This window comes from Talpa occidentalis, unplaced genomic scaffold (assembly GCF_014898055.3).
Source record: "Talpa occidentalis isolate TD23 unplaced genomic scaffold, MPIMG_talOcc4v2.1 talOcc4.2, whole genome shotgun sequence".
In the NCBI taxonomy this organism is placed as follows: domain Eukaryota; kingdom Metazoa; phylum Chordata; class Mammalia; order Eulipotyphla; family Talpidae; genus Talpa; species Talpa occidentalis.
In genome coordinates this window covers 70,766,429-70,790,384 of record NW_023602073.1, presented here as the reverse complement: position 1 = coordinate 70,790,384, position 23,956 = coordinate 70,766,429, and the positions used below count along the sequence as shown (strand labels likewise).

At 42.6% G+C, this 23,956-nt stretch overlaps 1 protein-coding gene across 1 annotated transcript in view; it reads right to left on the bottom strand.

Annotated features, from left to right (window-relative positions):
• Window positions 1-8,306, bottom strand: part of TFAP2D (transcription factor AP-2 delta) — a 55,316-nt gene extending 47,010 nt beyond the window's left edge. Inside the window, exons 1-3 of the mRNA XM_037520910.2 lie at window positions 7,743-8,306; window positions 6,218-6,715; window positions 2,664-2,724 (exon numbers count right to left, since the gene is read on the bottom strand). Coding sequence (XP_037376807.1) covers window positions 2,664-2,724; window positions 6,218-6,715; window positions 7,743-7,781 — 598 coding nt within the window. The 5' untranslated portion in view covers window positions 7,782-8,306. The remainder of the gene's footprint in view (window positions 1-2,663; window positions 2,725-6,217; window positions 6,716-7,742) is intronic.
• Window positions 8,307-23,956: the final 15,650 nt, after the last annotated feature.

Genomic DNA, 23,956 nt, shown 5'->3' with positions numbered 1-23,956 from the left:
CCCCCACTCCTCAATATACACACCATCTAGAACTAGGACAGCCTTTCCCTGGTGAACTCCTATAGGCTATTTAGGGACCTGCCTTTCTTCTAGAACACTCAGTTGGTCTTTGGAAGTGGAATCTATTTCTTTTCTCCCATAGTAAATTCCGGAAATTATTAGAAATATGTTTGTCCAGGAACCTAGTAGGAGAGGGAAAATGGCTAATAGTTGTGCTTTTCAAGAAATCATGTTTCATGTGGCGAGCACAGATTTGGAGAGAAACAGACATCTGACCCAACAAACCCAGATCAGCCTATCTCGACTGACCCCCTTTTCACTAAGCTATTACAAAATGGCGATAAGAAAGAGCATTTGGATTAACCTGCTCCCGATTTTTGACAAACAAAGCTGACTTGACCAACTGATATTATGGGGTATCCTGTGCATGACCATAACAAAAGACAGAAGGGGCTCCCCCCACCCCAGCATTTCTTAAAATATAGGGAGTTTTGAAATAAGGGACTGGAAGAGCGCTGGCAGGATATACACCACAATTTAATACAATACTTCTTTGCTATTCTTACTCTCTATTCGTAAATTGTTGTGAACCATCAATCATTTCAGAGTAAACAGACACACAGGCACACCCTGATCTCCTGGGCTCAACTAAGTTAATTGGCCTTTTTCTAAAACACGTGGAAATAGAATATACCCAGCAGTTAAATTCTGAATTCCTTAGCGAGTGAGGTGGTTTGGTGTGGAAAGGGTTAGAAGATTAGGTTTTAATCAAACAATACAAACAAACCCCAAGTTAACTCCCCCTTCTTTTTCGAGTCACACCCTTCTCCTGAAAGATCAATATTTGATTTACAAAAGATTAGGTGATTTATTTTTAGGTGAGAGGAACTGCCTTCGAATTCTACAAGAACAATAAAACATCACCTGAGGAACATAATTTCTCTTTCTCTCATGGAATAGAACTGCAACTTGCTTCTTACAGTTACCCAAGAACGTTGCCCTTTCTTGGGAGTATGGTGAAGGGGTGCCCCTAAATCTCTCTCCGAAAATTCAACAGATTAGACAGTCGTCTCCGTAGCCAGTTTCTGCCCTCGGTCAAGAATAATTCCCATCCCCTGTCAGCTACTGTACGATCGGATGCAATTTCCAAGCATTTGAGAAGGTGATCTTAGATCAAATGCAGAACTGAACGCAAAGGCCGCGGTAGCGCGAGCCCGGCTCTGGGAGGAGCCTTCTCTGGGCGCTAATTAGTGGCGCTGTCCTTCAGCACCACCGTTATATCCGTGCGCCTTGAGTGCTCGGTCTCACCTTTCCGGTGACCGCCCCGAGAAGCACGGATCAGCACGTCTAACCTGACCCCTCTTTCACGGTGTACTTTTAGACCCCTCCCCCGAACAGTACGCAGATGTTATTTCATTTTTTAGGAAAGTTTGAATAGCTATTTCACATTTAATAAAAATTCCAGTTATCCATCATGACAATAGTTTCGTTCCAAAAGGAAGCACTCCTCAATTTAGGTGGAGTTTCACGTTGGATATTGGGTTGTAACACCTGCAGCTTAAACATGAAAAAAATCTATTTATTTCTATCAATGCATTTATTTCTCTGGAAAGGCATAGACATCTTTCAACAAACTTTGAAAAGGATAGAGAAGGACTGAGAACATTTATTTGGTGCCATCAGAAGTGACTCAATCTTTAGTGGTTCAGTTAGTAAAGACAACTACAGCCCTGGAGCTGGAATTAGTCCTGGTGAATAGGCCATGTCTTATTAATTCATATGAAGTTAGGATAACAGCTGGTCTCTCTTGCCTTGTGTGTTCCTCGGGTTACTCAGCTTGCTAGGAAAATAAGCTTCAGAGGCTCTGAGTACAGTTAAGTGGGGAAGCCAGCAAATCTGCACTGCCTTGAGGCCCTGAGAATGTCATAGTTCAAAACCTTTTGTCAAAATGAAACATCTGAGATGCAGCCCCCCTTCAGTGTCTGAGCCAAAATCAACAGCTCTCAACTCTTGCCTTTCCCCCACCTTCCAATTCCATGGACAACTCTGGATTCAGATGTTTTCCTCAACAGATGGGAACAAGAAAGCTTTATCTGGTACAGTTAACACCACCTCCTCCTCCCACCCTCCCTCAAAGAAAGAAATGTTCTGGACACTTAGAAAAATAAGGGCAGCTACAATATTGGTGTTTCATTAGCCTTTCCTACAGCCTCAACTAATCTAGCCTTTCACAGAATCCTTCAAAGCCTCAAGCTAACACCATCACCTCAAACACCCAGGCTGTGGCTGGCACATTTAGGACTAAAAGGGATCAGAAATCCTGCTTGTGGATGTGGTGATGGGGGAAGGGTGTGTGAGAAGTTTTTTTTCTCTCTCTCTCTCTCTCTCTCTCTTTCTTTATTTGCCTCTAACTTTGATTCTGTCACTACTCCTTGAGGAGCAGCAAATCTTCTGTCACAGTCTTCAGGATAGGCTGGGTTCAAACTCAATGGAGGAAAGGAGACCTTTTAATGTGGATATGCCTGTATGTGACAAGAGTAATGACCAAGAGTAATTATTTTCTTAATCATCAGACAAGAGATCTGATATTTAAATGTATCACCACAACTTCCAAATAGAAGTAACAGAGAGAATATGTTTACATTGAACATGTTGTTACTTACCTCTTCTTATCACTCCACCTTGGCCATTGAGAACAAGCCCACACTGGGCTTCCACTGAGCCCTTAATAATAGAAAAGGAAACAAAATCACTCAAGTAGATACTAGTAGGTATGACCACATGAGTTAAATCTTTCAATCTGCCCCATTCTTGAACCATATATCCCTATAACTTCTTATAGACATTAAAAACAATGATGAGCAGGAGCAAGTTTGATAGCACACATGATTTTAAGGCAAAAAAACCACAATCTAAAAGTTGTATAAATCTGAACATTTCACAACACCATACAATATTATACTTCAAAGCACCTGAGTGACTTTCATCTTGGCATAAGAGAATGAGAAACACTTTGAGTCCCCATTCAGTTATATAACATATATAAGGACAGTATCCACAGCACTTTCTGCATGGAGCAAATTACACCAAAAGTGCCAAGTGTGGCACTGTGGTTTTATTGGAAGCTCAGAGGAGCCATTTCAAATGGAAGAGTCCAGACATCTTATAAGGGTCCTGTTTTACTCCAAATGTAGGAGCATCCCATAATGCTACCCAAAATGGGCCTAGAGGAACACACCTTCAGGGCCAGACTACTCTTAGTAGATCTTCAGGCCCCTAATGGATGGAGGGCTCATTTGAGCTTGGAATATGGAAAGGGTTTGCTGATTTTTGGTAAAGAAAAATAAAAATTTCTCTCTCTCGGTCTTTTTTCCCCTGAGTTGAAATGTGTTAAAGGCTCATTTTCCTTTACAAACAAACGAGGTATTGGACATGAAAGAGGCCTTGAAGGGTGTTAACCTACCCAACAGCCCGTGAAGAGTTAAGTAAATGCGGAGAGAGTCGGTGCATAATAAAAACCCACTTTACAAAACAACCTTTACAGCCCTGGCTCCCTTTTGCTTCCCCATTTTCACCATATTGAGGCAGGCCTGTAAGACCCCCCTTTTCAACCTACTCACAAGCTCTTTCTTATTTTAAATGTTCTGCCTTAAAGTGATTATCAAATCAATATGAAAAAAAAAACTTGGAGACTGAGCATAAATTAAAGCGGTGATGGGAAAAGGTGTGACAGTTTCCTTTGTTGGCCATAGCAAATCTTTTTAGGGGACTCAAAGATGGAACTGAAGCCACAAGACTGTTTGCATCTGTTAGGCAGACTTAGACCGCCCTCCAAACCATTGGACTTTCACTTAAAATTCTGTGCAGGGAAAAGTATATTTACATTTGTTGCATTTGAAATGAGGCATATGCTGATGAATGTTTTAAAAAGAAAGAAATAAAAGGAGAGAGACGGGTTTCTCCCACACATCCCCTCCCCATTTCTCTTTTTAAAAGTAGCTATGACTTTTTTTCTCTTTCTTTTTCACTCTGCCAACTAAGTCCAAGAGGAGTGGAAGAAAATAACTGGCCAGATTTGCTACACACACACACACACACACACACACACACATGCACACACACACGCACACGTGCACACATATATCTCTATAGATATAGATACATAAATATATAGCATACCATACTCCATTTCTTCTAGTGTCTCGGAGTATTTGTCTTAGCATGAATATTCCATCAGTATGAGTGATTAATGGGGGGGAAAAAGTGATGAGGAAGATAAAAAAGACATAGGCTGAAGAAAATGTCCCAATATATCTGAAATGTAGAAGGTAAAGGACCTTACAGCTCTCCTAGGGAGAGAACTGCTTCCCTCCCCTTCTCTGGCGCACTGTTAAAATGTTTATTTTCTTAGAAGAAATGAATCTTAGTCTCTTCACTTAACAAACTTTTCCCCCTTATAAGTAAAACATGTTGTTTGGTCAGATGACATTGCATAAATGACCAGTTGAATGGCACTAAGTTGAAAATTGGATAAACTACGGTGTTCTTTTGCACGGGATTCGCTCTTTGTCTGGTGCTTGCAAATGTTCTAATCCCCTCTTTTGAAAAATGCCCGGCTTTGTGCCTAGCACAGAAAAAAAATTTGTACAGATACAAAAAAATCAGCAGCAGACGCGGCTATTAAAAGGAGTAAATAGGTTTTAGTTGAACTAAGCATTGAATGGCAGATTTCCCCCCCCTTGAGACATAAGGGATCCTTGTGAAAAATGTAAAAATACCCTGAGCGTATAAAATTATTTCGTGAATATAAATGTAGAAAGTCAAGGTTTGTGGAGCCAAATCTTTTTTCTTGTGTGCTGATCTTGTGGCTTTGGTTCTTTGTTGGGACTGTAAGGGCTTTTACTTTAATTTTAAAATGATCCCTTGCTTAGAGGTAAGTGAGGGGAAAAGATTTTCTGTGCGCAACAAGGGATCTCCTTCATCTCCAACTTGTGCTCTTGGAGTATCTTCCTTTTCGTTGGGGATACTGTGGAGAAGGTGGCCAGCTTTGTGCAAACTCAAAAAGCAGGGACCCACAGGTAAAGCTGCTCTTTCAGCCAAAAGAAGTCACACATTTATGTCTTCCGAGTTCTTTTTTGGACATTTGGGGGCTCATTTGTTTGAAATGTGGCTGTGACAACATGTTTACATCATTTTAAATCCTATTATTGGCAAAGAATGTGCAAAAAGAACGCAGTAAGAAAGAAAGCAGGAGAGCGATCATCTGGCTGAGTGATGGCTTCCACTGTATTTGAATCAACTTATTCCTTCCTTCTTTCATTTCCTTTCCTCCCCCTCTTTACTATTTCTTTCTCCCACACTCTCTTCATTTCCTTCTGTTTGAAGGAGTTGAATCTTATGTAAAAGTTAATAACCAGGAGAGGAAACACTAACTCGTGCTTCATTCTCGCAGGTTGCGGGATTGGACACTCCCCAGGCAGAGAGAATTCAGCTCAACCCCACACCCTGGAGAAATGCATATATATAGTCAGATCCTTTCATTGTAGAATTTTTTCAGGTTTTTCGTTTGTGATTTTTTACATCCACAGAAATCTAGTATATTTAGTGAAACTTTTGCTAGCGTTCAGGGTGCCAACAGTGTCAGCAGAACAAACAAGCCCCTCGTTCACAGGAAGCTCCCTGCAAGCTCAGCCCGGGACAAACGCCCGGGTCAGGCAGTGAGACTCTGCCACGTTCCTAGACTGCCAGTGCGATTGGTCATCAGCTTATCGGGTCTTACTCTGAGTCCAGTTGGCTCAACCCCAGGATCCTTGATCTCCCCCGTCCCATCCCCTCAGGGACAAAAAATGTGGATTCACAAAGACTTGTGCGCAGACCTACTGAAAGTGGGGCCCCGGCAGTTGGCAGTTAGCAGGACTCCCGAGCGTCCAGGTGAAATTGATCCAATGAGAGGGACAGAATGGCACACGCCTGTTAATTGTTTTTGATAACTTTCCATTAGTGGTGCGTGTGTGTGTGTGTGTGTGTGTGTGTGTGTGTGAGAGAGAGAGAGAGAGAGAGAGAGAGAGAGAAAGAGAGAGAGAGAGAGAGAGAGAGAGAGAGAGAGAGAGAGAGAGAGAGAGAGAGAGAGAGAGAGAGGCTCACCCAGCATTAACGGAGCGGGAGGGGGAGGGATAAGAGGGGAGGGCGCAGACAAATTCGCAGCATGCTTATTTACCTGCAAGTCGTCTGCTCCCGCGGCGGCCAGCCCCAGGCTGGGCCCTGGCAGGAGTCTTTGATCTGGGTGCATTCCATACTGGGAGCCATGGCTCATGAGGGACAGGTCGTGTCGGCGGTAGGCATCGAGGCAGCCCAGCTCTCGCCTCTGCTCGTCCAGGCAGGACGACTTGAGCGCCCGCGCATTGTGCAGGTTAATAAAGTCGGTGGGCTCCCCGTGGTGGATCTGCTGGTAGTACTGTTGCGAGTGGTGGAGCGAGTTCAGAGAGTAGGCGTCGGGAGTGACGGCCGGGTGGCTGTGCTGAAACTCGTAATGGAAGGACTGGTGGTGGAGCGGGGTGTACTGGTGGTTAGTGGAGAAGTAGGGAGATGCAAACTCGGTGCCGGTAGTAGAGTAAGTTAAAGGAGAGGAGGAGGAATAGGCGACAGTGGAATTGGCTACGGACTCCAGACAGCCAAGCTGCATCAAACGGTAGCTGTTTGATCCGTCGTGACGTATCTGGAAGGAAGAGGGGGAAAAGGGAGAGCAGAAAAACTTGAGGTTTGTCATTTTGCAACCAAGGCGCCACTCCCCGGAGCCAGAAGCTTTCTCCGGCTCTCCAAGGAGAGCGAGCGCGCGGGGTTCGGACCGAGACTCAGTTCTTGCTCAGCGCCTTGGCCAGAAAGCCTTCTCGAGCAGGCGAACTGGGGGTGGGGAGCCTCATCCTCACAGTCTAGACAAGGGGAAAAAAATCCCCCACCCTATATAGGTGCGGGTGACACCACACACACACATACACACACACACACACACACACACACGCGCGCGCACACAAACACACACACGCGCACACACAGAGCCCCTGCCCAACTTGCGCAGGGAGCTGGGTGTCTGCAGCCAGGTTTGCGACTGACTCCGGGGCCGCGATCAGTGGGACGAGGGTCCACGCGTCCCGGGCGCGGGCCCACGCCAAGCCGTTCTAACCAGATGCGAACCCCGAGATTCCGCGGCTGTTCAGCCTGAGATCTTCGGTCGGAGTTGCTCAAAACCATTGTTCATATATTAAAAAAAATCAAGTCTGTGCAAATCGCTCAGATTGCTCATTCCCTTAACCGTTTGGGGCAAGGAATATGAACCCCCTTTCTACTTCACTTTCCTTGAACAAGCCTTATTCTAAAAGGGGTGCGCTGTTCCCCACCCCCCTTGTCCACCTTCCGCCCCCCCCCAATCTCTTTACTTTGCCTTTCTGAGTATCTTTCTTCCATCTCTATCTCTTTCTCCTCACCCCCTCCTTCCATTCTTTATTATTAGGATTATGTTTTCCCCCTCATTATGGCTAATGTTTCTTAACGTGGCGGAGAGTTGCCCTTCCTGGCGACAGATGTCATAACGAACTTTCTCCCCTTTTCTTCCTTAACTTCCCCCGAAAGCCAGCTTATAATTAAACGTAACGGTCCAATATAGATTAGAGACAGGAGAAGCTGCCACCGCCGCTGCCGACACACACACACGCGCGCTCAAAAAAAAAAAAAAAAAGTAATAATACCTCGGCATCGTGGACTAGTCCCGGAAAGGTAGTTGACATGTTGGGTTTCTCCGAAAGCTTACGATGCAATTTCCCCCTCCAAAAAAAGAATCGGGAAAAAATCCAAACTTCTCGTATTTTCCAATTTTTTTTTAAGGAAAAAAATGTTCTATAGATAGAGATCTAAATGGTAATGGCTTTGCCCGGATCAGATAGCTCCTTGCCTCGTACCCACTTAAAAACCTGTAGGAACAAAATTTTCCCTCTGCACAAAAGCAGCTCCCTGGAACAGATTTTGTACTTGCTGAGTATTTCTTTGGCTGATGTCGTAGGTCCCTTGGTAATATAGAAGTTTTGAAAATTAAGCATCAGCACTGAGAACTGGGAGGACAATAGGCAGAAGAGATTTATCCCAGGAGACAAGGAATAAATATTGTATCTTCGCCTAATAAGGAACTGGAGGTTCTTTCAACATTTTTATCCATTTTTTCCAACCTTTATCATGCTTTTCTATACCGACTGAGGTGGGGACTCATCTCTGCAGAGAGCATTTGCACACATTTTATCGTGAAGATAAAGATCTAGTCCCATATGTGTATATTAGAGACAAATATATATTAATTAAAGCTTCCTTTTACACGAGTAAGTGTTCATTCCTATTGGTTCCAGTCCCTGGATGCTGAAAGCTGCTTTTTCCAACAAGCACCCAAATCAATTTCACCTAGATTGGGGTGTCTGCCTTTGCCCAAGTGGAAACAATACTGCTCTTTCCATATTTACATCAAATTTGGGTTCTTTTCCCTTTTTTGAAAGGCAACACCCGGTGGTGGCTTACACTTTCAGCAGCTTTTTAAAATAAATAACCATGATGGACAGTCCCAAGTTACCATCATAAAGAAATGGTGTAACTGACAATGTATTTAAGAAAAATACAAGAGAATAAAGACGAGTGACAAGATTCTACATTTAGGTAAAACGTTGCCTTTCACTCCCCAACCCAACCCATTTTCTCTCTCTTTTGTGTTTTACTTCATCCCTTTCAAGAAATTGTGCTGGATGGGGGTGGAGGAGGTAGACCACTTAGCAGTGGCACCAGGTATTTGAGTACCATCACCCCAAAATAACCCCTGACTGTTTGAAAGTAATATTTTACAAAAAGAGGAGAGAAAGGAGTCAGCGCACAGCTATTTCTATCTTTTCAGTGGATTTTTCACTTTCAAACAGCATTTGAGCCCTACTTTGTTCAAAATGTGGCTCCCCACAATCAGTGGTCTAGTGCCAGAAGCGGGTGGTGGTGACTACATGCCGGCAATACTGAGTCTCTGCGTTGTCCACTCTCCCACCTTGTCTATCTCCTAAGAACTGGCTGGCCCCACAGATTCATCTCAGAGATAGAAGGGGTAATTTAGTCTTAATTGCCATTTCATTTGGTTAGCTTTTAAGTGTTTAAGCTGAGAAGGTGTCTTAATAATAAGCCGCAGGCAAACAGGCATGTGGCTTTTTTTTAGGTCGGGGTTTGGGAGGGTTTATTAGGATCTGCTCATGCAGGCTAACTGGGGCTGTCACTCAGCACTCTTTGCTTTATATAAATGGACAAAGGCACACGACAAGAATTGAAATGCACTGTCTGAAATGGAGATCTGTGATGCTTCAGCCCAGTGCAAGGGTCCTCGGCCAACACTTGCTTCCTTTTTCAAGGTGTGCACCCACCCCCACCCCACCCCCACCCCACCCCAATTTTTGAAATTCCATATTTTGTTCTAATGAAGACAGGAGGCTGAGACCCCAAAGAAGATGAAAAGGAAGAATTCCAACTTGATCTTTAAATAGGAGGGGTAATATGAGTGCCTTTGGTACTGAGGGACTGAATCCCAAAATGATTGCCGCAGAATCTTTTGTTTGCCAAGACTTAGCGAGGCTTCTGTGCTCTACTCACAGATGAAATAAATAACTCTAGATGGGAGTTCATCCCTTGTCTTTGACCTTACACTAGGAACCTATGCTCCTGACAAGGTGCAATCCTCTCCCTTCCCCCAGAAGAATGTGATGGGACCCAAGGAATGGGTATGACCAGACTGTTTTCTCCCCCTAATGGATGATGTTGGTTTTCCAGTTAATCAAGTCAAATGGCAAAGGATGGCCTCTTCTCAGGCAAGCTGCAAACCCTTCCTTAATGCCCCACTGTCAGATACAACTTCAGTGAAGGCGAAGGGACCCTTTTTTCTTCACCTTAGGTCAGCATACCCAAAACCTTCTCGCCTGGGAATAACCAGAGGCTCAGGACATCGTGGATGCCTGCTCTGCCTGCTCACTGACAGTTTGGCCTTAGTGTTTGTCCCAGCCTGGGAGATGGCCCACATGCAGCACCCCTCCCCCCACCAATAGAAACTCTGTGAGCTGAGTACCTGTCCCAGATGACCTTCATTTGTCTCCTCACAATGAATACTTGAGGATATCACCAGAAGAACTGGCCATGGGACCTTTCCATTCCACTTCCTACCCATGCCTCATTTTCCCTTGTGGTTTCACGCTACCCAGACAAAAGACATCCAGGGTTTCATTTACGGTGCTGCTTGAGCCCCTATGGAATTAGAGGAAACTAAAGATCATGCAGGATGAGAGAGGAAAAAAAAAAAACCACCATTGTATTTGTATTTAAATGAGATGAAGTGGAAGGGTAAAGTCTGTCTCAAGTGAGTGATCTAGGCAGCTGCTTTGGAAAGCTCTTCTCTTACCCCGCTGTGTCCCAGCTTCTCACACCAGTGTTTGAACTGTAGGGAAACCTCCATTTAGCCAACTGCTTTCCCTTGCCTCATCCCAACTTAAAAAAAATAGGAAAAGCTGTTTGTCCCTGAAAGAGAAGTTGGGGAAATCATCCATGCCATATGCACATACTGGTCAGCACTCCCTTCCATCTGCTCTGGGGTTGCTCAGCGCGCCCCTTTTCTAAAGAAACTCCTCAAGGCAGGTGTGTGTTGTGCTTGGTGTGTGTGTGTGTGTGTGTGTGATGTGCCCACATGCACAGAATTTGTTTCTGTCAGACAGTCCCCCCACCATCTCCCCTTCCCATCCAATTAATAGTCTTGAGCAATTAATAAGTGCCATCCTGCTTGACCCAAAGGCTGGGCTTTTCAGCAAAGCTAATTCCTCTTTCTCTGCGTTGCCCCTGTCCCGGAGAGCGATTGGCCACACATTCTCTAGCGGCAGCTAATTGAATTAACTGGCCAAGGCAAGTTGGAGATACAGTGACAATTGCCTGGGGCTCCCTCCCTTGGGAACCCTGTCATGAGTATTCCAGCCTGAGCTAGAGGCCAGGAGGATTCCCAATCACTTGAGATAACTCATACAATCACCAGAGAAACCCAGCATGCTGGAGGTCTTCCTTAGCACCCAGAGCTTCTGTTCTTTCTTCTGATTCCATGCTCCTCACTCCAGGAGGGATTGTTCTGCCACAGTCACTTTAAGAATCACACACACACACACATACACCCCTTAGTGTTTGTCCCTGCCTGAGAGATGGCCCACATGCAGCACACACACACACACAAACACACACATATGTACTGTTTTGGTTAGAATCCAGAGATAGTGAAAAGGGATTCTGAATTATTTCCTACAGCTCAGATGCTAATGTGGGAAAATCAGGTCCCTTCCTGAGCTTCTAAAATGGTCCCATAAAAGTCACCCTAGTTTTTATCCAATCCCAAACATCTCCATTTAAAGGGTCTGCCATCAACTGGATGACTGAGTTTCATGGAAAATTATCAGTGAACAAACACCTGTTTCTAGCTGTATTACATGTGTATGTTTCTTCCTCCTCCTACCCTGCTTATTTTTCTTCCTATTTCCACTTGGGATTTCCTTGCTCCTCCAAATGGATTTGTTAAGGATTGTAATTATTTAGGTATTTCAACCCAAAACATTTCCTTTGATATATTCACACCCATTAATCAACCATAGTATCTGCCTTTCTCATCCTTTCCTTCCTCTTTAGAGGAACTTAGAGGTGAGATTTAACCATGAAACTTTAAGAGAACCCATGTGCGCAGTCAAAGAATGAAATTCTACTTCAGTGGGGTGTACAGTTCTATAATCCAGACATGAATTCGCACAGTATGACAAAATTTTCATGAACGTAAAAACCCTGGCTTGGAAGGATACTTATACAGGAGAATAGTGGAGGACTGAAGATTCACCAGAGACAGAGTGGGGAGCAGAACAGGTGGATCTACTGAAATACACTGCTGAGGGGAGCAGCAGGCAATATAGGAGAGGTCTGCAGTGCACATCATGTGGATCAGCTCCCTGGTTGGGGATCGAACTGGTGCTGCAATTCGAATGAACTTGTGCTGCAGTGGCAGCCAATAGCTTCACAGTGCTGAAACTTAGCCCCTGCACCACCAGGGAGGCCCAAGCTTTCTTTTCTTCTATTCCTTATTAGGACCACATACAAAGCAGAAAAGCCTTTAGAGAATCCAAAGAAAGCCATGACTACCTGTCCTACCTTAGTAGTACTCTGCATCTACCTGTCCTCAGGCACCCCTCCACCTCTTTGTGAACCCCCTGCTTTTTGAGTGCCTCTACCTTGTACAAGCTTCTAAAAGGAACCCAGTCTGGGGTCTCCAAGAGCCAACTAGAGAGATTTTCAGTAACTTACGATTTGAATGACCTGAAAAGTTCTTCTTATTCAAGGACCTATTCTAGTGAGCTTCTTCTAACCTCTCCCAGTTATTGCCACTGTTGGTGGGTGGGTGGATGAGGGCAACCCTTCAGGTGGTGGAAAGGCAACCGTGTTGGGTCTGCTTTTCCTGGTTCATTCGTTGTTTCTCATTAGATGAGGTGGACAAAGAAGGGTGCTCCAAATACCCACATTCTGGGCAGCAGCCAGGGATCTAAATCTTGTTGACCCAGTTATAAGGACCAGAATATTTGGAGAAAGGGTTTGGCGGCGTGAATATTCATGCACAGGTACTTTAGGTCAGAACCCACAAAGCAAGAATGAATAGCCTAAGCTGATGCCTATCCTGGATGTCTTTCTCTGCCTTTCCAGTGAGGATTTGAGAACGCTGCTACCTCTTCTCCGTATTCCATTTCCCACTCCCGTTCCACCTTCAACAACAGAAGGGCCACTTTGCATAAAACGTTACCTAATTGCAAAGGAGAAAAGGCAGACCATCTTTTAAAAGAGCTTTGGGATATTTAGGGGAAATTAACATTTCTGACAGACTCTCCAGTCATTTCAGTTTAAGGGATGTCATTGATTTTTTAAACTCCTTTTTCTTTCTCTTCTTCTTCTTCTTCTTTTTTTTTTTTAAATCTCCTCCAGCACGACCCTACCCCGCCCTCTGGGCTGTTTGTCAAAAGCCTAATGCGGATCTGTATTCCGCCTTAGCCTTGCCGCCGACAGGCAACACGGATTCCATAATCGTACAGAGAAAATGCATTTGCAAGCAATTAAAAAGCCTTGCGAACGTATTAGTCGAAAATTAAATAGAAGAACTCTTGCGTCTGAAGTCTTCTCTTTGATAACAGTGGAACTTGAAGCGGAGGCCCTCATCTGAGAGGGCAGACTCCTCGCCCTTCTGCCTGTCACAGCTGCTGAGCTGGGCTCAGCCCGGGCGCCGACTCTCTTTCCCCGCAGCCTGGCGCTGGCGGGGCCTGCCGGGCCAGACCCTCTCAGAGGGCGCTCACCTCCTGGCAGCTGCGCCGGCCGCGGAGGGCAGGGCGCCCCGTGGGGCTCACAGCTGGCTGCGCGCTTTGAGGCCTGAAGCGGCCTCTCCGGTGAAGGCCTCGCTCTCCCTTGGGAAACGCGCCCCTTTCAGTCAAGAAAATGTGTGAGTTCAGAAAGGGCTGTGCTCCGTCCTCTCTCTTTCTAACCTTGGAGCGCACTAGGGGTTTTTGATAGTGCGCCTGGCTGGCGGCATTCCGGTCTGAACTGGGGGCGCAGCGCGCGTTAGTTTAAGCATTTTTTCAAGTATTGACTCATTTGATCCTAAGAACACTCTCCTTCCCCACAACTTAAGCAGGGAGGAGGTGTATAATTATCACTCTCTTTTTGCAGGGCAAAAAGTGACTGCAAAATAACAGTAACAACTAAGATGACGTGCAAACTCATTCTTAGCAAACATTATTTCATTTATCCTTACAACCCCAGAAGGTAAGGATTATTGGGATTATTGGGAGGTAGGTATTAGTGCAAAGGAGGAAACTGAAGCACTTGGCAATTGCTCCCTCCCTCCCTCAGGCCCCAACAGCAGGTCCGGGAGCTGTGAAAGTGAGAAACTTGGAGGTAAGAAGGATGGCCAAGGGAGGGTGCTTTGAACTCAATGATTTTTTTTACTTCAAATCCAGATTCCCCTCACCCTCACCTTCCCAACCCCGCCCCGCTCCTTACTAGTCTTCTGGTCTCCGCTCTGGCATTTAAACTTTTCCAATCAGGTTTTTAATTTTCCCCTGTATCCCATGTTGCCATTCTTTTCCAGATGCATTAACAGAAAAGACCTACTTGGAGGCCAGGTCCAGGTTTCCTCTGTAAGGGGCATGTCATTTTGACACCTTCGAGCAAGTGGAAGTCTCCCAGACTCCCTCTGACGGCAAATCCAACCTCCCTGACAGAGTTCCAGCTTCCAGAACATGTCCCCTCCCTGGCCGGTCAGTCTCTACCTGTATCCCAGATTCAGTGACTCTGGCTTCTGCTGGCTGGATGGTCTGAGGCTGCTGCAAGCAACGGGGAGCCGCAGAACCTGCTTCTCTCTCCTGTGTGCTCCCAAGTTGGGTAGCTACTGCCATTTTCTGAATCCAGTGCTGGCCTCCAGGGAACTGAGGGCTGCCTGGTAACCTGGTTACCTTCTGGTAACCGAGGGCTGCCTCTTCAGCCACAGGGCCTGGCCTTCAATCCTGATTCTACTTGAGCAAGTTAGTTTTCTCAGTTAGGAAAAATAATACCTAACACTCAGAAGTACCCTGTGATCAGCCTGGACCGAAGGTTGCATTTAATTAATGTTGGGCAATTGTATTTGGAAGGGGGAAAATAGATAAGGAGGTTGAAGAAGGACATCCACTTTAGTAGGACATCCTTGCTTCCCCTGGAGTCCCTCGTCTCCTTTGGACAGATGGCGTCTAAGAAAATCCTGTTGGGGAGATGTCAGAGGCCATCAGATGCTACTCTTTACTGAGGTACGATAAAGACGCACAGCTGAGCAGGAGACAAGATCAGTGCCGGAGCTAGAGCCCAGATGCTTGCCTCTGTTCAAAAACTCTCCTCATGGAGCCAGAGAATGGGCAGCTCACCCCCAAATCTCCATCTTTCTGTTTATGGCTAATTTCCTCCAGGATTAATGAACATTTTACTATTTCAAGTTTTTGAATTTCATGTCTTCTCATATTTTCTTTCTCTGTAGCCATCCCCCTACGCTTCCTCCTTCCTTATTTCCCTCCCTCTCTCCCCCTCTTTCTCTCTTTTTCCACCCACTTTTGCCCCAGGATCCCTAAAAGCCTTCCTGGGATTCTGCTCTGATTTAGCTCCATCCCTTCAAATCTCCAGAGGTTTCTGTCTGACATTTACTACAATATCCTAGGGTCTTTTCAGGGACATGGGGAAGTGTGTACTTCTCCATCTGTATTAGTTCAGCTTTTGGTCACCCTAGTACATATCCATCTCCTCCCTTCCAAGTAACCCCTGTAGATCTCTCCGGTTACTGACCCTAAGCCCCTGCTCTTCTCCTTCCTCATAGCCTTGGGGAGCTTTGAGGCAACCAAGGCCTCCAGTTACTCTTTTTTTTTTTTTTTAAAGTAAAAGAGCTTTGTCTGCCTCTTCTGTCAATTACCCCAGCAGTCTCTCAGAGGTCCCCTTTATTTTTCCATTGACCTTTTCTTCCTTATGTACTGGAACAATGCCTTATTATTTTATTTATCTTAATCTCTGGTGCAATCGTCCCTTTATTCTTCAACTTGGCTGTGCTAGTGTTTGCCTTTACACTTTCTTGACTTCATTATGTAATCTTGACGAATCTCCACGCTCTGTGCATGCTGTTTAGACCTCACGTCTGTCTTTTACTTACCCTTGAATAGTTTTGTTTTGAAACTCCTGGTCCATCTATATTTACCTTATTCCTTTGTTTCCTACTATTTGCAGCTTGGAATGCACAGGGATATTGTCCAGAAATTTGTATCAGTTCTGCTTTATTATACATATTACCCAACAAGATATTTCATTAGAAAAAATTTTCCTACTTTGGCCCTACCATTTTTGGTGGTCTGTAGCAATGCCCCTTCCTCCCAGGTCAATTGTGATTGTAGGCATCATGTGGGCATTAGACAATTGCTAGGATGTATTTCTCTCTTATGATTTCTCTTTGAGTAAGTGGATGATAGTGAAGAATGCACTTATTCTGTCATTGTTCGGTTTTGTGGCTTCACACAACTCACTAAACCATTCTGTCTCTCTCAGTGCAGTAAATGGAGGTAAATATAGATTAAACATCATTGTAATTGTTGATGTACTTTAAGATTTTTTTTATGCAAATCAGCTTCCTGCTAGTAAGTCAAGCCTCTTTATTGGGTTTGCATCACCCTTAGTAGTGGTGATGATATTGCTTCTCCTCCATGACCTATCTTTTCCGACATCAAAGTCTGGTTTGTCTATTTTCACTGTTGACATTCTTAGTGATTTTCATGTGAGAGGACTGTGTTCTAGAAGCCTAGGCTTCAGAAGGGGAAAGTTTTTGTTCAGACATCTCCATTCAGGTGCCATTAAAAACCTTGAGGAAACCCAAAGTTACCCTCTGGATTATCTTCTCTCAATGTTCTCTGCAAAGGATGGGAGTTGTAATCCCACAGATATTCTATCACCACTCATGCCCTTTGGTTATTTTTTCTCCATTAATTTCCTTTGCTTTACTCAACTACCTACTTCCTCCCTTCTCTGTCTTCTGTATATATTATTTACTGAAGAAATTACCACAGAGAAGAAGACAACCCACTCTAGTGAGTCTTGAAATCTTTTCCCCTTTGGGGTATCATGCCAGACTGACTAGGAATAGGTCATCTTATGGGGTGTCCCTTTATAGAAATTCAGTGAGGTAGGGGAGTATGCATCTGTGCTTTGCTTTCTTCAGATATGAAAATGACACTTCTAACAGGGCCTTTTTGGTGGAATTAGAGACTAAATTTAGCATTGAGTTTTCTCTTTATTACAAGACACTGGAAGCATGTATAGACTGTGATGTATTAAATATGTACTATATATTAGAAATATCTGTAATGAATGCAGACATTTTGATAAATAATACAGTGTAAGGTTCTTTGTATGATTGAACACTATCTACCTCTTATATATTTATGTGCCAGCAGTTACAGAGAACAGGTTTCTTTTCCTAGTTAAATACATTAAAACCACATTTGTCTTTCAGGAGTGTGTTTCAACCTGAATACTAAGATTTAGATGGTGACAAAACTAAGCATATATACATACGCTTCCCTGGCACCTTCAATTTTGACTTAGAAGAAGAAGCTCTTCCATTAATTATCTGGACTCTGGCAGTGGAGGAGGAGGAGTATGGCAGAATGTTAGAGTTGACAACAAATTTCAAAATCCAGAAGTAGGAGTTGTATACCTTGACAATGTGCTTGCTTACCATCATTGTGTAGATTGTGGTGACTTAAATATAACTCAAGCTTTAGGGAGCACTTACATTTCAAATTGTTCACTCTAACATTTTTTTTCTGCTTTTTCAAAATCAACAAACTATGATCACTAAAAGAATCTGTGTTTTCCCAGAGAATTTGGACCTGCTTTTATGCACATAGATTAATATGACTTCTAGTTTATCAGAAAATAAGAATGGACTGTTTAACCAGTTCTCCCCCAAGATGGTTTTATCTAACATGAAGACAGGCTATGTTTAGAATGCTTATTAGCTTGGAAGGAATGCCAGTGGGTGGTTTGGAATGACAGAGTTATTGTTCTTATGATTCTATAACATCTATTTTTTTCCAAAGTTTCATTTGTTCATGCACATAAGAACTGGGGTGTAGACAAGAGGTGCAGGGGGTGGTGGTGGTGGTGAGAGGATTCACCAGAAAGAGCGGGGAGCAGAACAGGCACATCAACTGAAATACACTGCTGAGGGGAGCAGCAGGCAAGACAGGAGAAATCTGTTGCACCATGTGTGTTAGCTCCCTGGCTGGGAATTGAACTCATGCTGCAGTGGCTGCTTATAGCTTGACAGTGCTGAAACTTAACCCCTTGCACCACCAGGCAGGCCTACCATAAAATCTATTCTTAAGAAGTGATTTACTGACTGGACATAAAAAACATGATAAAGGGTGAGAGAGATTTCATCCAGTTTATTCAACTGTTTGTGCAACTCTACTCCAGTACAGAAAATTGGCTCATTTTAACACCCAATTACAAAACTCCTTGCTGCCCTACCCCCAAAATACTAACCATACCCCTCTCTTAGTTAGTAGAATATACATTGAATCCTAGGGAAAGGAGATAATGAAAAGAAAGACCAAAGAAAATTCAGAGCATCTTTACTGTTTGAGTTTACTGAGAAATTTTTCCAGTCAATGGGAATCTCTGGCAAGTAGACATAATTTCAGATTGTCCAAAACTGTGCTGTCTTACTATAACGATATGTGGTTATTGAGCATGACTATGGACAGAATTGTATACTTTCAAAATTCATATTTTAAAGCATTAATCCCTAATATGACTTAAACTGGTGATGGGTCTTTTAGGTCATTAAGGTTAAGTGAGGCTATAAGGGTGGGGCCTTTATCCTATATAATGCCTGACCTTGTAAGAAAAGGAAGAGCTCCAGGAATATACCTGTCCTTATAAGAAGAAGAGCCTCAGAAATGTGCACACATATCAGGAATGTGTGTCTAGAGAGGAAAGGTCATGTGAAGACCCCATGAGAAAGAGGCCATCTTGAAGTCAAGAGGCCTTGCAGACATCAGGAGAAAACAAACTTATGGACAGCTCGATCTTGGACTTCTAGCTTCTAGAAATATAAGAAAATAAATTTTTATTTTTTAGGCCACGTAGTCTGAGTTTGTTATATAAGCCCTAGAAGACTAATATAAGCAGTTTGAGAGAAAAATAATAAATAAAACAATCCCTGGCAACCAGGATTTGGACTTGCATTGTCAGTGTGGCCAAGGGGTAGCTACAGCTGGCCTGTTGCTCACGGTGCGGTCTGGGTGTTCTGTTATACACCAAGAACCCTGCAGAACATCAACATCAAACAGGGCCATTCTGTGACCATGATGGAGCAACATGAAAACAAGACCACTCTGTAATCATGTCTGAACACAGACAGAATATGCACATTGTTTAAATCTCCAAATATTAGCCATAATCCGCTTTGAGCTAATATGAGTGACTGTTTCTTCTTTACCACTAATAACTTTAGCTTTAGTCTTTCCTCCCAGTAAGGAGTTTATTTGGATACCCAGACAGAGTTGTCCCCCTCTTTTTGAGAGTTCACAATCAAGTGTGAGCCTTTGCTTCCCTGGAAAATCCCTAGTTACCTAACCAAAGTTCAAATATTATAATAAGTCTTTTCTAACACTCTTTATTGAGATATCCCATGATTTCCCATGTTGAGCATCCTTCCTTGCTGTGACAATATCTAGACCCAGTTTCTTCAATTGCAGGCATGTGTTTGGTAGTTTTTGACTAAAACACACTGACAGTTTCAAAAGAAGTTAGTCTAAATTGAGATGTCCTTTAAATATAAAATACACACCTGATTTTCAAACAGTTTGTATGAAAAGAAAATGTAAAATTTATGTTTATTATAATGATAATATTCAGGATTTTACATTTTCTAACTTTTTTTTTTAAGTGTGACTACTGCAACATTTAAAATTATGTGTGTAGTTTGCAATTTGCTTTGGTTGAATAGCATTGGTTTATCGTGTTCCAAGAATAATTGATCATTAACAATTCTGACCAAGAGCAACTTACTAATTTTTCTTTTAAAAGATTTTATTACTCAGATTAGGACAGGTTGCACTGTGGTAACAAACCTCAAATCTCTGTTATTTAAAACAATGAAAGTTTCTTTCTCTCAAACATGCAATCCATTGTGGAATTTGAAATTTCATTTATACTCCAGGATCACCATCCTCCAACTGGAAGCTCAGGGAAATAGAGAGATCTTTATATCCCCATTATCTCAAGGTGCAGGCTGAAAAGAGGGCTGAAGGGTCTTGAACAAGTAACCAAGTCCTTTGTTTCAGAAAATCGTTGGCCTGATTAAATCATGTGATTCTGGTTAACTACAGAGCAGGAAGAGAATGTCATCTTCCCACATATCTTGAAGAAATGGAAAATGAAAATGGGAGACAATAGTAGTATCCACTTGAGGGCAGAAATGTCAATAGAAATGCATGTTTTAGCTCTTAAGCTAACACAAAGGTATCACAGATTTCACATATATATCAAATGTATTTTATTTAGGACATCTGGATTCAGTGAGTGAACTCAGGGAACTTATGACATCAGTACTAGTGCCCAGCAAGCAGTTAAAAAGATCCTTAAATCTCCTAAGTTATATTTCTCTGATAATATTTTAATATTTCAAAGTGCTTAGCAATGTGTGGTTACCAACAAATCACTTTCCTTACATCTTATTCTCATACTGAGATAATTTTAAAACAAAGTACAAACTTTGCTTAAATACAGTATGTAATTGGATTAAATAGAAGGAAACTTTTCAAGATCATTGATTCTGAAGTTGGTTGATGAGGCTCTATCCTACCTTTATCTGTCTGTATTTGTAGCTATATCTACAGCTACATCTACAGCTATATACAGTGTGTATATATGTGTGTATCTATATATACACTATATATATTACATATATATGCACACTTATATAGTGTGTATACATATGTGTGTGTGTGTGTATATATATAATACACAAACCCACCCATGCATGTATCACTTTAATCAACAGGCTTTCATAACATTAAAACAAAGGGAGATCCTGGAGATTTCATTAGTTAGAATCCTCCCATCTGCAGGAGGGATTCCTAAAATGTAGGCGAACTTGCTTTTCTTATCTTCAAAGGTCTCCTCCTAGCCTCTGAAAAGTTGTTTGTAGTAAGCCCACGGGAGGGAGGAGGGTCTGACAAGCTTTCTCCTCCCCTTTTGTGGCTGAACTGAGAAGGATTCTAGTATGACTAATTTAACCAATATAGATCAGTAGGTTAATTTCTGGAGAAGCCAAGCCTATGGCTGTGTGGGGCAGAAAGAAGAGGGGGGAGTCACCACCAGATAACCCTCTCCCGCTCTTTCTCTCTTCCCTCTCCAGGGTCTGCCCCTGCCCTGCTAGATAGCTCGCCCCCAGCGCACAGCCTAAGAGAAAGGAGCTGTCCGTTCAGTACCATGGCCACGTGCAACGTGCCCGCCAAAACACAAAGAACTGAAATATTAATTAAAAAAAGCCAATCTGCTCAATCCTCCGCCCGCAGGCAGGCTCTAAAGGAAAACCGCATATGCTTTCCCTTTCTCCTCAATAAATCTTCATGTGGGCATTAAAATACCTAAAAGGATTAGTCATTAAATGCTTGTACATTTGGCTTAATTCACAAGAAACTGTATGTCACAGGGTTACACCAGAACTGCAGTTTAATCTAATTTGCAGTATTTGCGTAAATGCTTTATTTCTTCTGCTGATTGTTACAGAGGATAATATTAATATCCCAAGTGTCCAGAGGGAGAAGTTTAACACACTAGCACAGAAATGAGCTGGATGCTGACTGATGTATAAAAATATCAAAGCTTCTTTTAAGGTAAAACACAAAAAAGAATAAGTAGGAGTGTGGCTTTTCCTCCTGAAGCTGCATTTATTATTATTATTTATTATTTGATCCTACGGTAATAAGGAAGATGCGTTTTTTGAAAAGGATTTTTTGCTCTTCAGTTGGGTATGCTGTCCTACATACCACATTCAAAAGCAGTCTATATGGAAACAGTGAAACAACTCTTCAAAGGATTTAATTGCAAATTCATTCTTATTTTCATCTTAGGAGTTTCCATGGGAAGAGCTACATCCAACTCAGAGAAGCCATTCATTCCCTGACCCTCTCTTCCACCCCAGTGAATCTCCTTCCATTAATTAGAACAGACATTGTGTGTATTATGCATCTATATTGGGTTTTAATAACTTTCTTTTTGTAAGTTATGATGATGCATAATGTCCACTTATGATGACAAGTTCATGCTCACACCTTTTGTGAGTCTAGTCATGATGGTGAACATGTTCATTTTCAAATCCTGAATTTTTCATTCTAAGTCTTATCAGGACATTTGTGTCCAAGTTAAAGGTTGTCTTCTTTGTCACTTTTTAATGTTTTTTTAAAAGATTTATTTATTTATTTATACAAGAACCGGGGTACAGACCAGATGCACGGGAGGGTGAGAGGATTTACCAGAGACAGAGTGGGGAGCAGAACAGGCAGAGTGACGAAATACACTGCTGAGGGGAGCAGCGGGCGGGACAGGAGAGGTCTGCGCACCATGTGGGACCCTCGCCGGTCGGCCAGGAAAGAACTGTGCTGCAGAGGCTGTGGACTGCTTCACAGCATGGCGCTCAACTGCCTGCGCCAGGAGGGGAGGCCCTTCCTTGTCACTTTTTAAAAAAGATTTATTTTTATTTATTCATGTGTACAAGAACTGGGTGTATATAGGTCAGAGGTACGGAGGGTGAGAGGATTCAAAAGAGACAGAGTGGGGAGCAGAACTGAAATACACTGCTGAGGGGAGCAGCAGGTGAGACAGGAGAGGTCTGCTGTGCCATGTGGGTCATGTCCCTGGCCTGGGATCGAACTCATGCCTCAGTAGCTGCTGATAGCTTGATAGAACTGAGACTTTAACCCATGTGCCACCAAGGAAGCCCTTGTTTTGTTTTTATTTAGAGATAAATAGTATGGAAATTTTAGTTAATAAGCAAAGCTAAACAGAATTATTTCAGTTTACATTTATATTCTCTGACTATTTAGGGTTTACTTTTTATAGTTTGTGCTTTTACAGCTTACTATTTATAGTTGTTGTTTTTACTCATTTCACCCTTCTATCATTGCTGAATAATTAATTTTATCAAAACATAAATATTTGTGTTGCTTTCTTAATAGCAGGTCATAACTTGATTTATTTATCACCTAAGTTTTGTTTTAACATGTCAATTCCAAATACTTTATTTAAATTCAAGTTAAAACAATTAAGTAACAAATAGGTTCCTATTATTTTTTTCCTAATACTTTATTTGATAGTGAGGGAGGCATTAAAACATAGGAAAAACATAATTTTCAGTCTTTGGGGAAATTTCAGTCTAGTTTCTAATAATTTTTAAAGTACTGGTAATTTTTGGGAGGGAAGTTTCGGAGAAACTTATCTACAAGAACATTTAATATCATCTGTTGTTTACAAAAATGTCATGATGTGGAACAGCAAGCAGTGTACGTTACTCTTCTAAGAGTTGGTGGGGAGGGACATACTAAAACAACATGGTCTTAGCCTAGGCATTGATATGGGGCATTAAAAATCAAAATTGCAGAATCATATCAATTTATTCATATTGTCAATTTCTATCTCTTCTTTAATAGATATTTTATTTCCCATTTTATTCCAAAACATGGTGATCATTTTGTCTTTCATATAGTCTTTTTCTTTCAGAAAATGCTCATATTTTCTTTGCTCTAAAGAAAGAAATGATATATTCAAAGCATAATGTGAGCCTTTCCACAGGACTGTGTGTTTGGTAACTGGAAAAGAGAATTCCATTAGAGCAGAAGTGTAGGTCACATCATATCAAACTAAAAACATGAGTCCACAATCTAGTGTAGTGAATTTTCTTTGTATGTGATCATAAGAATAATATTTTTTGTCAATTTGAAAAGAAATTGAGTTTCTTTTAAAGGAATAGAGTATTATAGACTCCAAAATAAGAATTGATCTGAAACAAATTGAGATAAATAACTCTTAATTAAAATAACAATGATTGAGGGCCTCCCCAGTAGTGCAGCAGTTGAGTGAGTGCTGGGTTGCGAAGCTGCCCGCAGCCTCTGCAGCATCGGTTCGATCCCCAGCTGCTCCCCGGCCACCAGAGGAGGGTCCCACATGGCGCGCAGACCTCTCCTGCCACCCGCTGCTCCCCTCAGCAGTGTACTTTGGTCCTTCTGCCTGCTCTGCTCCCTGCTCTGGCTCTGGTGAATTCTCT